At 43.6% G+C, this 12654-nt stretch overlaps 1 protein-coding gene across 5 annotated transcripts; it reads left to right on the forward strand.

Moving 5' to 3' along the window:
- The first annotated feature begins 1796 nt into the window (after positions 1 to 1796).
- RNPS1 (RNA binding protein with serine rich domain 1) lies at positions 1797 to 11909 on the forward strand. Of its 5 annotated transcripts, none has more exons than XM_083412649.1 (8): positions 1809 to 1917; positions 5458 to 5652; positions 5933 to 6088; positions 7237 to 7392; positions 7928 to 8030; positions 8582 to 8735; positions 10039 to 10180; positions 10955 to 11909. In XM_083412649.1, exons 2-8 carry the CDS (start codon positions 5582 to 5584, stop codon positions 11058 to 11060), a joined length of 888 nt encoding a protein of 295 aa, XP_083268775.1. In that variant the 5' UTR covers positions 1809 to 1917; positions 5458 to 5581; the 3' UTR covers positions 11061 to 11909. The 5 variants fall into 5 exon arrangements, with proteins under 5 accessions (XP_083268777.1, XP_083268778.1, XP_083268775.1 ...); XM_083412648.1 differs by having other exon boundaries at positions 1810 to 1917; positions 7201 to 7392; XM_083412650.1 differs by lacking the exon at positions 1809 to 1917 and adding an exon at positions 1929 to 2007.
- The last annotated feature ends 745 nt before the right edge of the window (positions 11910 to 12654 follow it).

Consider the following 12654-nt stretch of genomic DNA (forward strand, 5'->3'; position numbering starts at 1 on the left):
ACCCATCTCTGCTAAGAACAAAGCATTTCCAAACTCCCTTCTTGCCCTACAAACCTTGTGCTAATGTTAACTACTACCACCTTCTACTCCTCAGCATTAACCCATCCTTACTCTACTTAGACCTCTGCCATTGTTTAAAACACAGTTTCCTCCAATCTTGCAGCATCTGACATGGTTTTAATCCAACATCCCCGCCCCCCTGTCAGTGGCCCTCCCTTCTCTCTCCCATGCCCTGGCCACTGCTGTTTACTTTTGCTTCCCTATCCTGTCCTGACAAGATAGAAATCCTGGATTATGATGCAGCACTACAAACCCTCCCACAGGGTCTCTGTGACTCCACTACATTCTTAAATATTTATTACAGTACATGCTTGCCAGACTTTTGAGGCCCTTGAGCATATTTGTAAACCGCAGCTAGGCATTGTGCCACCTGTTCCATTGGCTATGATAGAATGCTTCCTTCAAAGCTATTTTCAGCTGGTGGGAGTACCCTACGGGCACAAATGTGCCTGCAGCTGAGACATTTGATGACCTTTAAGTGATTATAACATTTAATAAATAAATAGGGTCAGTTCCAAACAAAATTAGCTGAACTTGGGTCCCATTGAAATTAGTCAAACAAGTTTGTCATGATTTAACTCAATTCTCACTGAAATCTATGGGAATTTAGGCTGCAATTCTAATTCTACTGGGAGAAAGTCCCACTAAATTAAATAGGACTTATGCCCAAGTAGATATGGTCAGAATTACACTATAAATTGAACGAAGTCTAGATACAGTACATCCCGCAATGAAGTGTGTAGTGGTTGCTTTGTTTTATAGCCGGTAAGTAGGTTTGGTTTGTTGTACTGGACATTAGTCATGTCATGTCATTAAATTGTAATATATTCACAGGTAGCTGTGTTGGTGAGCTGCCTATAAAGAAAAAAAACTTCTAGAAATAACAGTGGTATAATATTTTTTTTGGAACAAACTAAAAGTCACAAATAAGATTTTTGACTAATTCTCGGGAGATGTTCTAAACTAAGGCATGTGTGCTATGACAGAAAAAACATAGAATCCAACTGTAAGAAAATACATAAATAGGTTTTAAGCAAAGACACAAAATAAAAATGTGTCTATCTGTACAATCTGCCAACTAAATATAGCATTTCATATATTTTATGAAGTTGACCCTACTCCATGAAAGCTCACACCAGAGTAAACACTGTTTGCCACATGCCTCTTTTATTTTGCTTTTTTTAATCCCTGCCTGCCTGCCATACAGCTGCTTATTGATTATATTTTATCCTAACCTTCCTCCAAGGAATGTAGGGCATTTATAAAGTATTCTGTTTTATCCATGCAACAGACCTGCCTACCGAACCTCACAGGGTTGTTGCGAGGATAAAATTAGTAAGGGGGGGGGGGAATGCATGCCACCTTGAGCTCCTTGAAGGAAGAATAATAACATTAAAGGGATCTGGACAGGCTCTAAGCACTCTCCCTTAGCCTCCCGTGCCAGGGGTCTTAGCAGGCCTTCCCATTTGAGTTTATTAAAACGTTTAATGTCCAAAGTGCTAGGCGCTTGGAAAAAATCCTGCATGAACCAATAATCCTTTCAACTCCCATTTCCCCTTTCCATTATCATGTTTTAAGAACAGATAAGTGGTTTGTTGTTGGGTTCTCCCCGCCCTCCTAAAAAACCTTTTTTTATCTCCATAGGGCCTTAAACTACCACAACAAAAAGGGTCGATCTGCCCCTTTAAGTGGGGACAGTAACCATGGAGATAAATGGCTAACCCGCCTCTCCTCTCCGTTTCGTTCGGTGACGCTATCAGCGCGCGCCGCCTAGCGGCTCTTTGCCGCTGTGTGGAAGGCGGCAATCCGTACGTCACCGCGAGCGCGACGAGGGAGCGACGGTCGGGTTCTGAGGATGTAAGTAGAGGGGAGAGGCGGTAATCCGCCGCCATCTGCCCCGGTCCGGTTGCAGTTAGCCGTGACTGCGCCCGAGTGTGGCAAGAAAAGGTTCTCGGACGCTGGGGGTGGGTCTGTGAGGGAGGTCGGCCCCGAGGATGAGCTCGAGGAGCGCCCTTAGAGGCGCTGTGTGGGGTCGGTTGACTGAAGCGGCAGAGCCGATTTGCTCCGCCCCTTCCCGTTTCCCTCTTTCTCCGTGTCGGGCGAGGAAAGCTCGTATCGCCAGCTAGGCCCAGTTGAGGAGGGGGTTCGTTTCTCTTCCCTCCCCGCCCTTCTCCCTTGAGGGGTCTCCCAAACTTCCTGGAGCCCACTCTGAAAGTCTCCTTCAACCCCCCTTATTTGCCTGACCAGTACTGTGCACATTCGAGTTGCGTCCTTCTATTATTATATTGGTCGTGTTATCTATTTTATGTTGGAAAAGATCATCCCTTATCCAAGGAAATACAGGATGGAGTTTATAGTTCTTCTCTCCCTACCCCCGTTTTAACCTCATAACAGCCTGTGAGATAGGCCTCTTGTGATCCCTCAGACTAGCCAAGGCTAACTCCGTTGAGCTTTGTGACTGACCAGGGATTTAACCCTCTTGCTTCTGTAATGCTAAGTGTTGCACCACACTGGCCCCTCTTAAACCTTGGCTTCCAGCGTGGGGATTCTCAGATATGGCTTTATGTTGCAACACTATGGTGCTTCTGCTAGTACGATTCTTACTGTTAGATGTAACCTGTTGTCCATTCAGCCAGCTTGCAGAGCTAGCACAGGATATACAGGAGAAGCTTGACTTCAAATCTCTGGTCTCTCTTGGTCTTAGAGGGTGGTCTTTGTCTTTGAGAGTCTTCCTAGGGGGATGGTGGTAGTGAAGAGCAGTAGTGAGACAGGTATTATTATAATTCACTTAATACTTTATCAATAGCAAAGAAATTGCCTTTCAATAATATCAGTGATTACTTAGACAAATATGCAAGTCCACTGATATGTTAAAAACACTAAGACTAAAAACATTCACTTGATTATGTACCAAGTGGCTTTTTACCACAGTGAAGTAAATGTATTGCCCAAACAAAGTAAGGTATACAGGTAGCCATTCTGCTAGCTTTGTGAACATGCTGATAAGAGTCAAAAGACCTCTAGGCACTATTGAAGTTTGTACACAACATTGTTTCTTTTTGGGCAGTACTGGTAAGCTTGGGCTTGGTGTTCCTGGTCTTAAAGCACTGAGGATGTGATATACAGCAGACACAGTTCTCTTTTACTGAGGGTTCGCTGATTTCTCTTAACCACCAAGTTAATTAAAGACCTCATTTAACCTGAACAGGTTCTTTCAAATTGTTTTTGTACCACTTAGAGAGTGGGTCATGAAGTGTGGATATAGAGGAATAATACCTTTAATCCCATTTAATTTCTTTGTTGATGAAAACATCTGCTGGAGTATGTCCTACTGCTTCTTCTGAAAATGCTCCTGTCTGGTATATAACACAGGGCTATATTCAACATTGTCAAAGCAGAATGGCTAAGAAATCTGGGATATCCAGACACAGGTTTTCTGAATTTGAGTTCTTCCCTAGGGCAGGGAATATCATTGCACACCTATGTTTCTACAATAGCTGTGAGTGACACAAAAGCAAGAGCTGCCTTGAATGACTCGTGCAGAAATACTTAACCAGAGCTTCAAGTGAAAAGCTAAGCTTGTGGGAATAGTCTTCTGCTATAGCAGAGGCAGAGAGGTATAACAGCATGTGCTTTCCCTTATGTTTGAACTGCTTCAGGCACTTGCAATTTAAGTTACATACATCAGTAAAATAATGGCCTGTTGGAGCTTACTTTGGACCTTCCCAAAGGGTTATTTGCATAAGCACATTATACACAGTTTGTGTGTATAATGTGCCTGAGAGAAGTCTCAGCACATGGAAATGCATCTTTAATTTTAATCCAAGTTGCCCTCCGTAAAGTAATAGTTTCAAGTGTTAGTCTTAAAGATGACAAAACATATTTGTCCTTCGTACGTCAAATGTACATCAAAGCAACCTTGCTCTCTCAGTGCCTGTTGAGTTACTTGAGCATAGCAGTGTATAGGAATTGAACTACAAGGATGAAAACCTTTGTTTTCAGAGTTTCCACCCATTTCCCATAGGTTGCCCTGATGCTGGTTCACTAGAGAAAAATACATACACTTAATCTGAAATGTACAGTACCCTGTACTCTACCATTCTAAAATAGTCATTGTTTTTAATGTATGACTTTAAAACACCTTGGGTTCTATACAGAGGGGTGGAATTAAAGTACTTGAAATAAGCCATCGCCTTCTCAATCCGGCCCACGGATGGTCCAGGAATCAGCGTGTTTTTACATCAATAGAATGTGTCCTTCTATTTAAAATGCATCTCTGGGTTATTTGTGGGGCCTGCCTGGTGTTTTTTACATGAGTAGAATGTGTGCTTTTATTTAAAATGCATCTCTGGGTTATTTGTGGGGCATAGAAATTAGTTCATTCCCCACCACCCAAATATAGTCCGGCCCACCACATGGTCTGAGGGACAGTGTTCCAGCCCACGGCTTAAAAAGGTTGCTGACCCCTGGTGTAACCTATAAGGACTTCCTGTAGCTTATCTGGAATAGCCAGCAGCATTTCCAACTGAGGTTCTTTTATACCACAGATGGGAAATGGTGGCCCTCCAAATTTTGTTGGCTTGCCAGCTCCCATCACCTCGACCATTGGCTATGCTGGCTGGGGCTGATGGGAGTTGGAGTCCAATAACATCTGGAAGACCACAGGTTTTACCACGCCTGTTGTGTGATCTGAGGATAGGGTTTTGCGCTGTGCTTCTGCTCTGTTACATTTAATAGTCTCTGGGAGTGACCCTGGAGCTGAAATTGCAGACTTAACTGCAGCACTCTATCAATACAAAATAAAGCTTAGCAGTAGTAATGAGAAACTGCATTAAGAATTTAGGAAGAGCAGTAGAAATTCTTATAAACAATTAAAATCTACTATAGTTTTCCTGGGACTTAAAATGCTTTCTTGCTACTACTGTACCACAATGTCCTGTTGAGGTACCTTGCTTTCTATTGCAGAGTTAGCCGGCGTGGTGTTCTCCAGATGTTGCCAGACTATAACTCCAATCATCCATGAGAGTTGGCTGTGATGACAGGCCGATGGGAGTTGGAGTTCAATTCATATGGAGGGCACCATGTTGGCTACCACTGTCCTGTTGTAATGCTGCATATCTTAAGGAAATTACTAAGAAATTCAGACTGAAAAACTATGCTTTGCTGTGCGTTCTTCCTCCTTTTGAAGGGTGATTAAAAAGAAAATTCAAATGCTCTGTGTAAACACACTCTTAAGTTGTTCAGCAGATGCTACTTTCAAATGGGTAATAACAAGCCACACAGAAGTGTGTGAACTATAATGCTTTGCATGAAGCTTGTGCCTTTTCTTGTGAAGTGGGTTTTCTTTTCCTCTGCCTATATGTTAACTGTCTCATATCCCTTTTATCTTGTCACTAGGCTGCTCTTTGGAGTTTATTGCATTCGCTTAGGGATCGTTTCTCAGAATCAAGGAGTTAGAAGTAAGCTTTCAGATAAGTGAGCCCCCCCAAAAAAGTGCCGCTTTTGGACTCGGAAGGGGAAAATGGAGCTGTCAGGAATGAAAAAGAAGAGTTTGCTAGGAATCAAAGAAAATAATAAAAAGTCCAGCACTAGGTAATAATTGTCTGAATGTTCAAGGCCTCACCCCTCTTGGGGGATCTGTGCAGACTCCTAGGGATTTCCCATCAAGCATGAGGAATTAGAAATGCATCTTCCCTCCTTTTCATAATCTCCATATATTCCACACCATTGGCTTTCTTTCATGAAGCCGCTCCATAGTGTAAACACTGGGGATTTGGCTCTTAGCATCTTTGTAGCAGTGACATTTCTTGCTTTTGTTGCAACTGAAACTGCGGGGTTGGAAATTAAGTTTCTGAACCTTTGTTCATTAAAGGGCTCCCTCTCCTACCAAGCGCAAGGACCGTACAGAAGAAAAGTCCAAGGACAGGTCCAAAGACAAGCCAGCTACAAAGGAGTCAAGCGAAAAGGATCGTGGGCGCGACAAAACTCGCAAGAGGCGCAGCGCCTCCAGTGGTAGTAGCAGCACCAGGTAAGCAGAGTCAGGAATTCTTGGGTTTCTGAAGGCCGTTTGAAGGACCACGCCTTCCCAAGGATTCTTAATCTTAATCGGCAGTTAAAAAATGATGCCGCCATGCTCAGACAAAGGAAACCTTTTAACTCTTCAGATGTTGGATAAAATATGCCCCTTGATGTGAACTAGCAGGTTGGTTGTAAGTTGAGTGAAGCAGTAATGCTAAACACATACTTGATTTCAGGTCCTCTTCTCTGATTGAGATATTGGGGGTTTGTGTGTGGTTTCGCACAGGAGGTCTGTTTGCACCCTAATGATCTGTTTGGAGGGGAGGCCCTTCTTGGTGTTCATCTTTAGAAGATGTGTGTTCTGCATTTACAAAGGGGTGTGTGTGTTATGGGTACTTCAATTGTGGAACACCCTCCAAAGGGAGGTAATTTCAGAGACGGTTAAAACATTTTTCTTTGCCTGAGCATTTTAGATGGTGGCATTTTTAGGGGGTTGAATGGTTTTTCTCATTCTTCATTAAATTGGTTTTATAAGGTATTTGTAATTTGAGGTGACTTTTGTACAGTGGTGCCTCGCAAGACGAAAAGAATCCGTTCCGCGAGTCTCTTCGTCTTGCGGTTTTTTCGTCTTGCGAAGCAACCCTATTAGCGCTATTAGCGGTTTAGCGGCTATTAGCGGCTTAAGGGATTAGTGGATTAGCTGCTAAAAGGCTATTAGCAGCTTAGTGCCTTAGAAAAAGGGGGTGGGGAGCGCAAAAAAATCGCAAGAATCGCAAGACATTTTCGTCTTGCGAAGCAAGCCCATAGAAAAATTCGTCCTGCGAAGCGCATTGAAAAACGGAAAACCCTTTCGTCTAGCGGGTTTTCCGTCTTGCGAGGCATTCGTCTTGCGGGGCACCACTGTATATTGCTCTAAAATCTGTTTTTCGACAAAGGACCATTTGTACAATAAGTGAAATGATTTAGAAAGAGCATCACCTCTGCATTGGGAGGTGGCCAGGTTTGGGTTGGAGCTGCAAAAGACAATGGTGTGTTCTTTCCAACACCTTCAAAAGTTATTGGGGGTTATTGGGAGAACACCCTTGCTGCCATTAGTCTCTTGCATGACACCTTCTCTGCCAGGTCTCGCTCCAGTTCCACATCCAGTTCTGGTTCTAGCTCCAGCACCGGCTCCAGCAGTGGCTCCAGCTCCTCCTCCGCGTCCAGCCGCTCTGGGAGTTCAAGCACATCCCGCAGTTCCAGCTCCAGCAGCTCATCGGGTTCTCCAAGCCCATCTCGACATCGGCACGACAACAGGAGGCGTTCCCGTTCAAAGTGAGTCTAGATTACCGGAGGCTACTGGCTACTTTATTTCCATTGGCCTTGATAAGTGCTTCCTGTAAGACAGGAGGAGTGGGGAACACTTTACAGCTCAAAGGCCATGTTTCTTTCTTGGGGAGGGGCACATGCTAGCAGTGGGCCAGAGGCAGAAGTGGGTAAAATAGCAGATTGGCCTGTTCTTTGCCTTTTGAATCTCATCATTGGGAACCTGTGTTATATGAAAAGGATGCTTCTAAATTTCAAACTTGGTGGATAGTATCAAATAAAGGTCCCTCCAAGCCCTACTGAATTTAAGTTAAGCCTCAATAGTTACTCACTTTTAGCATGATTATTTCTTGCAAACTATAAATGGCCTGTAGTTGTTGCGCCAGCCACTTTTTTTTTTAAGTAACAAATTTAGCAAGGAATACAGAATAAGATCATTGGTGGGTTTTTTGTCATGCTGCATTGATAGAAGTTAATGAAGAGCTTGAGTTGCAGATCCATACGTTTAAATTTTTGTTTGACACTTTTTGTTTATTTCCACCAGGTCTAAACCGCCCAAGAGAGATGAAAAGGAACGGAAGAGAAGGAGTCCATCACCCAAACCTACCAAAGTACATGTTGGGAGACTCACCAGAAATGTGACGAAGGTAACCGGTGCCTGTTGTTCACTCGTACCCAGAAAGAAGTAAAAAGGCCAAAGGGGGTAGGGAAACATAAGTCCCCCAGAACCCATGGTCTGACTCGGTATAAGACAGCTTCCTGTAAGCCCATATTGAATATGAATGCTGGGAATGCTGTTGACCAAGGGTCCCTCCCAGTATTGATAGACTAGATCTAGACTAGATCAGGGGAGAGTGCTGTTGTGCTCAGGCCCTGCTTGCGAGTGGCTTGACCCCTATGAGAACAGTGTCCTGGACTAGATGGGCCACTGGCCTGGTCCAGCAGGCTCTTCTTATTCTCCTATAGATATAGCTGAGTAAAGTTCAGGTAACCTGGGAAGCAAAACTGTTGAAGCGTTTCAATATGTAATTGAATGGTCTTCACTCTTTTTGTTCAAATCCAGTTAAAGGTGTGTGTGTGTGTGTGTGTGTGTGTGTTGCTGCTTCCACCACTGCCCATTCAGTGTTTTGTTGTTATGAAGATGGAAGGTAATGGACATTTGCAATGAGCGTTAAGGAGCTTGCTTTTCCTCTTCCAGGACCATATAATGGAAATATTTTCCACTTATGGAAAGATCAAAATGATCGATATGCCAGTCGACAGACTCAACCCACACCTCTCAAAGGGTTATGCATATGTAGAATTTGAGAATCCAGATGATGCTGAGAAGGCACTGAAGCACATGGATGGAGGTGGGTTTCAGAAGCTGGCTGCATTGTTAAGAGGTGTGACTCCTACATGACTGAAAAATCTTTATGCTGTAATTTGAGATGACCCCCTCCCCCATTAAAGCAAGGGTTTCAGATTTCCCAAAAGTGATATAGGTTTTACCAGCTAGGAGGGCTCTGTGCAGAGCACACCAGAACAAAATAAGGCTCTAGGTTCTTCAAGTTTTACTCTTATAACAATACAAATATACAGTGGTTCCTCGGGTTACATACGCTTCAGGTTACAGACTCCGCTAACCCAGAAATATTATCTTGGGTTAAGAACTTTGCTTCAGGATGAGAAGAAGAAGAAGAAGAAGAAGAAGAGTTTGGATTTGATATCCCGCCTTTCACTCCCCTTCAGGAGTCTCAAAACAGCTAACATTCTCCTTTCCCTTCCTCCCCCACAACAAACACTCTGTGAGGTGAGTGGGGCTGAGAGACTTCAAAGAAGTGTGACTGGCCCAAGGTCACCCAGCAGCTGCATGTGGAGGAGCAGAGACGTGAACCCGGTTCCCCAGATTACGAGACTACCGCTCTTAACCACTACACCACACTGGCTCTCAGAAATCATGCAGTGGTAGTAGGAGGCCCCATTAGCTAAAGTAGTGCTTCAGGTTAAGAACAGTTTCAGGTTAAGAACGGACCTCCAGAACGAATGAAGTACTTAACCCGTGGTACCACTGTATCATTTTACCTGTATTTGACTTCTTTTTCAAAAATCAACATTGTCTGTCAGGAATCTGGGCTGGTGGGACCTCTGCGACCACATCATGTTGGTTTCTGGCCCAAAGTGAGAAGGGTGGATCATCCTGCTGAAAATGGCCCCCAAGGTAAACTGCAATGGAAAGGCAATGGACCTGTGGGCATGAGCAAAGACCTTGGAATAAGTTGGCAGCAATTATTTAAAGAAAGCAGAGGTTTGTCCCAGGAAAAACTTGCAGTTCCATGTTGGACATTTAAAAATTTATAGTGTAGGTCAGAGGTTAAGAATCTTATTTTCTTGGGGGCTAATGACCCAAAGAGCGAATCAGTCAGGTAATGGGTTCTGATCGTAATAGGTAAGCAAAGTGGTGTTTGTGGTTCCCCAAGGTCTTTTTGGTATCGCCCTGCATGTATGTTTTACCTGTGTATTAATATCTCTCTCTAGGTTCCCTGCTCCCCCACACCACTGCCATAGTTTGACCTTCCCTGATGAGCAAGAAGGCAGTGGCTGCAGGGGGCCTTTGCGTTAATCCCTCACCCTGCTGAAACAAATCAACTTTCTACTTCTGTGATCTTTAAATAGGGCAGATTGATGGTCAGGAAATCACTGCCACGGCTGTCCTGACTCCTCGGCCCAGGATGCCTCTCAGGCGTTTCTCCCCTCCGCGGAGGATGTTGCCGCCACCGCCCATGTGGCGCCGTTCTCCACCTCGCATGAGGAGAAGGTAGGTTGCCTTTGTGGAGCTGGGTAAGCCGGAGGGGCTTAGCTGTTCACAGCTGGTAGGAGCTCTGTCCGGGGAGGCAAACTAAAAAGAAGACACCTGCAGACCCAAATGAGGATGGGCAGTGAGTTACTTCCTGCACTACAGCTGATGGCGAACAAAGACTGTCTCTACACAGAGTAATTGAAGGATAGGCGCCCCCTTCCAGAGCATTAGCATCAGTTTGTTTGTATGCCACTTTTCCACAGCAGTGCTCAAAGTGACTCACAGCATACCAAATGTACGTTAATAAATCCAGCAATTTTATTTTTAAAAATACATTAGGGGACGGCAGGTGGAAGTACTTGCGCCATAATAGTTACAGCATTCTCTCCCCTATATACCCTTCTCGAGTGCTCAGGGGGCATGTGTCTAAAATCTCACAACTCATTCTAAGTTTGAACATATGTCTTACATGTTTAAGTCAAGATTGATGGAATATTTTTATTGTTAATATAAGCTGATGATGTGTATTTGCAAAAATAAAACACTGTGCTCTAGGAACTGAGAAAATATTTATTTTATTTACTTATTATACATTTGCTATATTGCTTTCTGCATTAGGGTTCATTTGCAAAATGTTAGCATGCTGAACTGCCTTCACCCTTTAGGATATAAGAACTACTCTTGAATGCTGATGAATAAAAAGGGACTAGATACGTGTGGATTACTTTCGATATCCATCCATTCTTCTAACTGAAGCTCTGCTCTCTTCCTCGCAATTATATTCCCTTTCAGGTCCAGGTCTCCCAGGCGCAGATCCCCAGTTCGCAGACGGTCACGGTCCAGATCTCCAGGCCGCAGGCGTCATCGCAGCCGATCCAGTTCCAACTCTTCCCGATAAAATGTGGGACTTGGCAGCTTCTTGGTTGTTGTTTTTTTTTGTTTTTTTAAAAAACTTAAAAGTGCATTCAGTTTAAAAATTATACCTTTAAAGAGAAATGAAAATAAAACGAAGGGAAAGCTGAGAAACTGAAACCTAGCCTAGTGTCTTGGGCCCAGCAGGGTGAACTGTGGGCTTTTGTTGGACTTAAAGTCCTTTTTAAAGGGAGCTTTGGTTTGCAAGTTCTCAACAAGAAACATTGTTCTTTAGACATGATACTGTCCTCTTAAGTCCAGTGAAGTCTCTTGTTTTTAGGATATGTCAAAAATAAATTTATACTGTTGGAAGAAAGAAATGGCAGGTTGCAAGAAAACCCTCAGCAAATTTAGATACGGACTGGTTCCTCCTCCCCCCCCCCCCCGCCACCCTCAGCTCTTAGCGATGTTGGCACACAGAAAAGCTTTTTCATGTTCCTTGCTGCTGGTGCATTTAACCAGCCTAAGAACTGGGGGACTAGGACTACTGTTCCTTTTAAGGCATCCCTTCCTTTACTAAAATGTTTTTGGTGCATTGTTCACATGCCCTGTCCTTCCCAAGATTGATGTAAATGCTTTCGCTTTTAGAATATGTGAAACAAATAGGCAGAAAAGCTGTTTCTCTTGCCACCTTCCTCCTGGGGTGGAAGGTGATGTGTCTGAGACCAATTGGGATAACTAGTGTTCAGTTTGCAAAAGGCCAAGAGATTTGCAACCTATTGTACAGTCATTACTATAAAGTTTGATTTTTGTATACCTTTAGCATCTTGTAGTCATGTTGTTGGTACTTGTGTGGAATGGCAAGACTGAATAAACCAATAAGGTTTGGAATAAATGTGTATGGATTCTTTTGTAGTTGAGAAATGTGGTGGTGGTGGTTCTGTGTGCTTAAAATTTTACCACTGAATCCTGCAATGGCAGGATGCTGGGTTCTTAGCCCAATTTTCAATGAGACATCCAAATACACCATGTCTCCACCTGCTCAGAACAGGTAAGTGTGTAGGACAAAAAGTGTATAGGACAAAGATAGGATTTTAATGTTTCAATATTCATTTAATATTGCTGTATGTTGCCTTGAGGTTTGGTGAGGGAGGTGGTAATAGAAATGTTTTAAAAGTAACAAAATATTACTAAATTTGTAACCCGCCCTGAGTTCATAAGGTGGCTTCAGCGAAAGGGCAGATCATCAGCAAGAGAAAGTCCTTAGCTGTAGACAGCTTTATTGCCTGTGCTTTCCAAGTATTTCCGCACCTCTTTTTTCCTAGGTGATCATAGAATTGTCGATTTGGAAAGGGACCAACGAGGGTCATCTAGTCCAAAATATGCAGGAATATTTTGCCCAATGTGGGGCTTGAACCCATGATCCCGATATTAAGAGACTCCTGCTCTACAGAATGAGCTACTCTGTGGCTTAGAAGCAGCCATTTCAGAAGGACAACCTGTCATCATGGGAGCCTCATGTTTTCCCCTGAAACAAAATAAGATTGCCAGCGGGGTTCATTTTCTGCCTTTTAGGCCACGATTAAGGGGAGCGGGCTACACCACTGCAAGATGTAAGAAAGGTTCTGCAGGAGCTTGGT

Source organism: Podarcis tiliguerta (genome assembly GCF_965153285.1).
Source record: "Podarcis tiliguerta genome assembly, chromosome: 14".
Classification (NCBI taxonomy): Eukaryota; Metazoa; Chordata; class Lepidosauria; order Squamata; family Lacertidae; genus Podarcis; species Podarcis tiliguerta.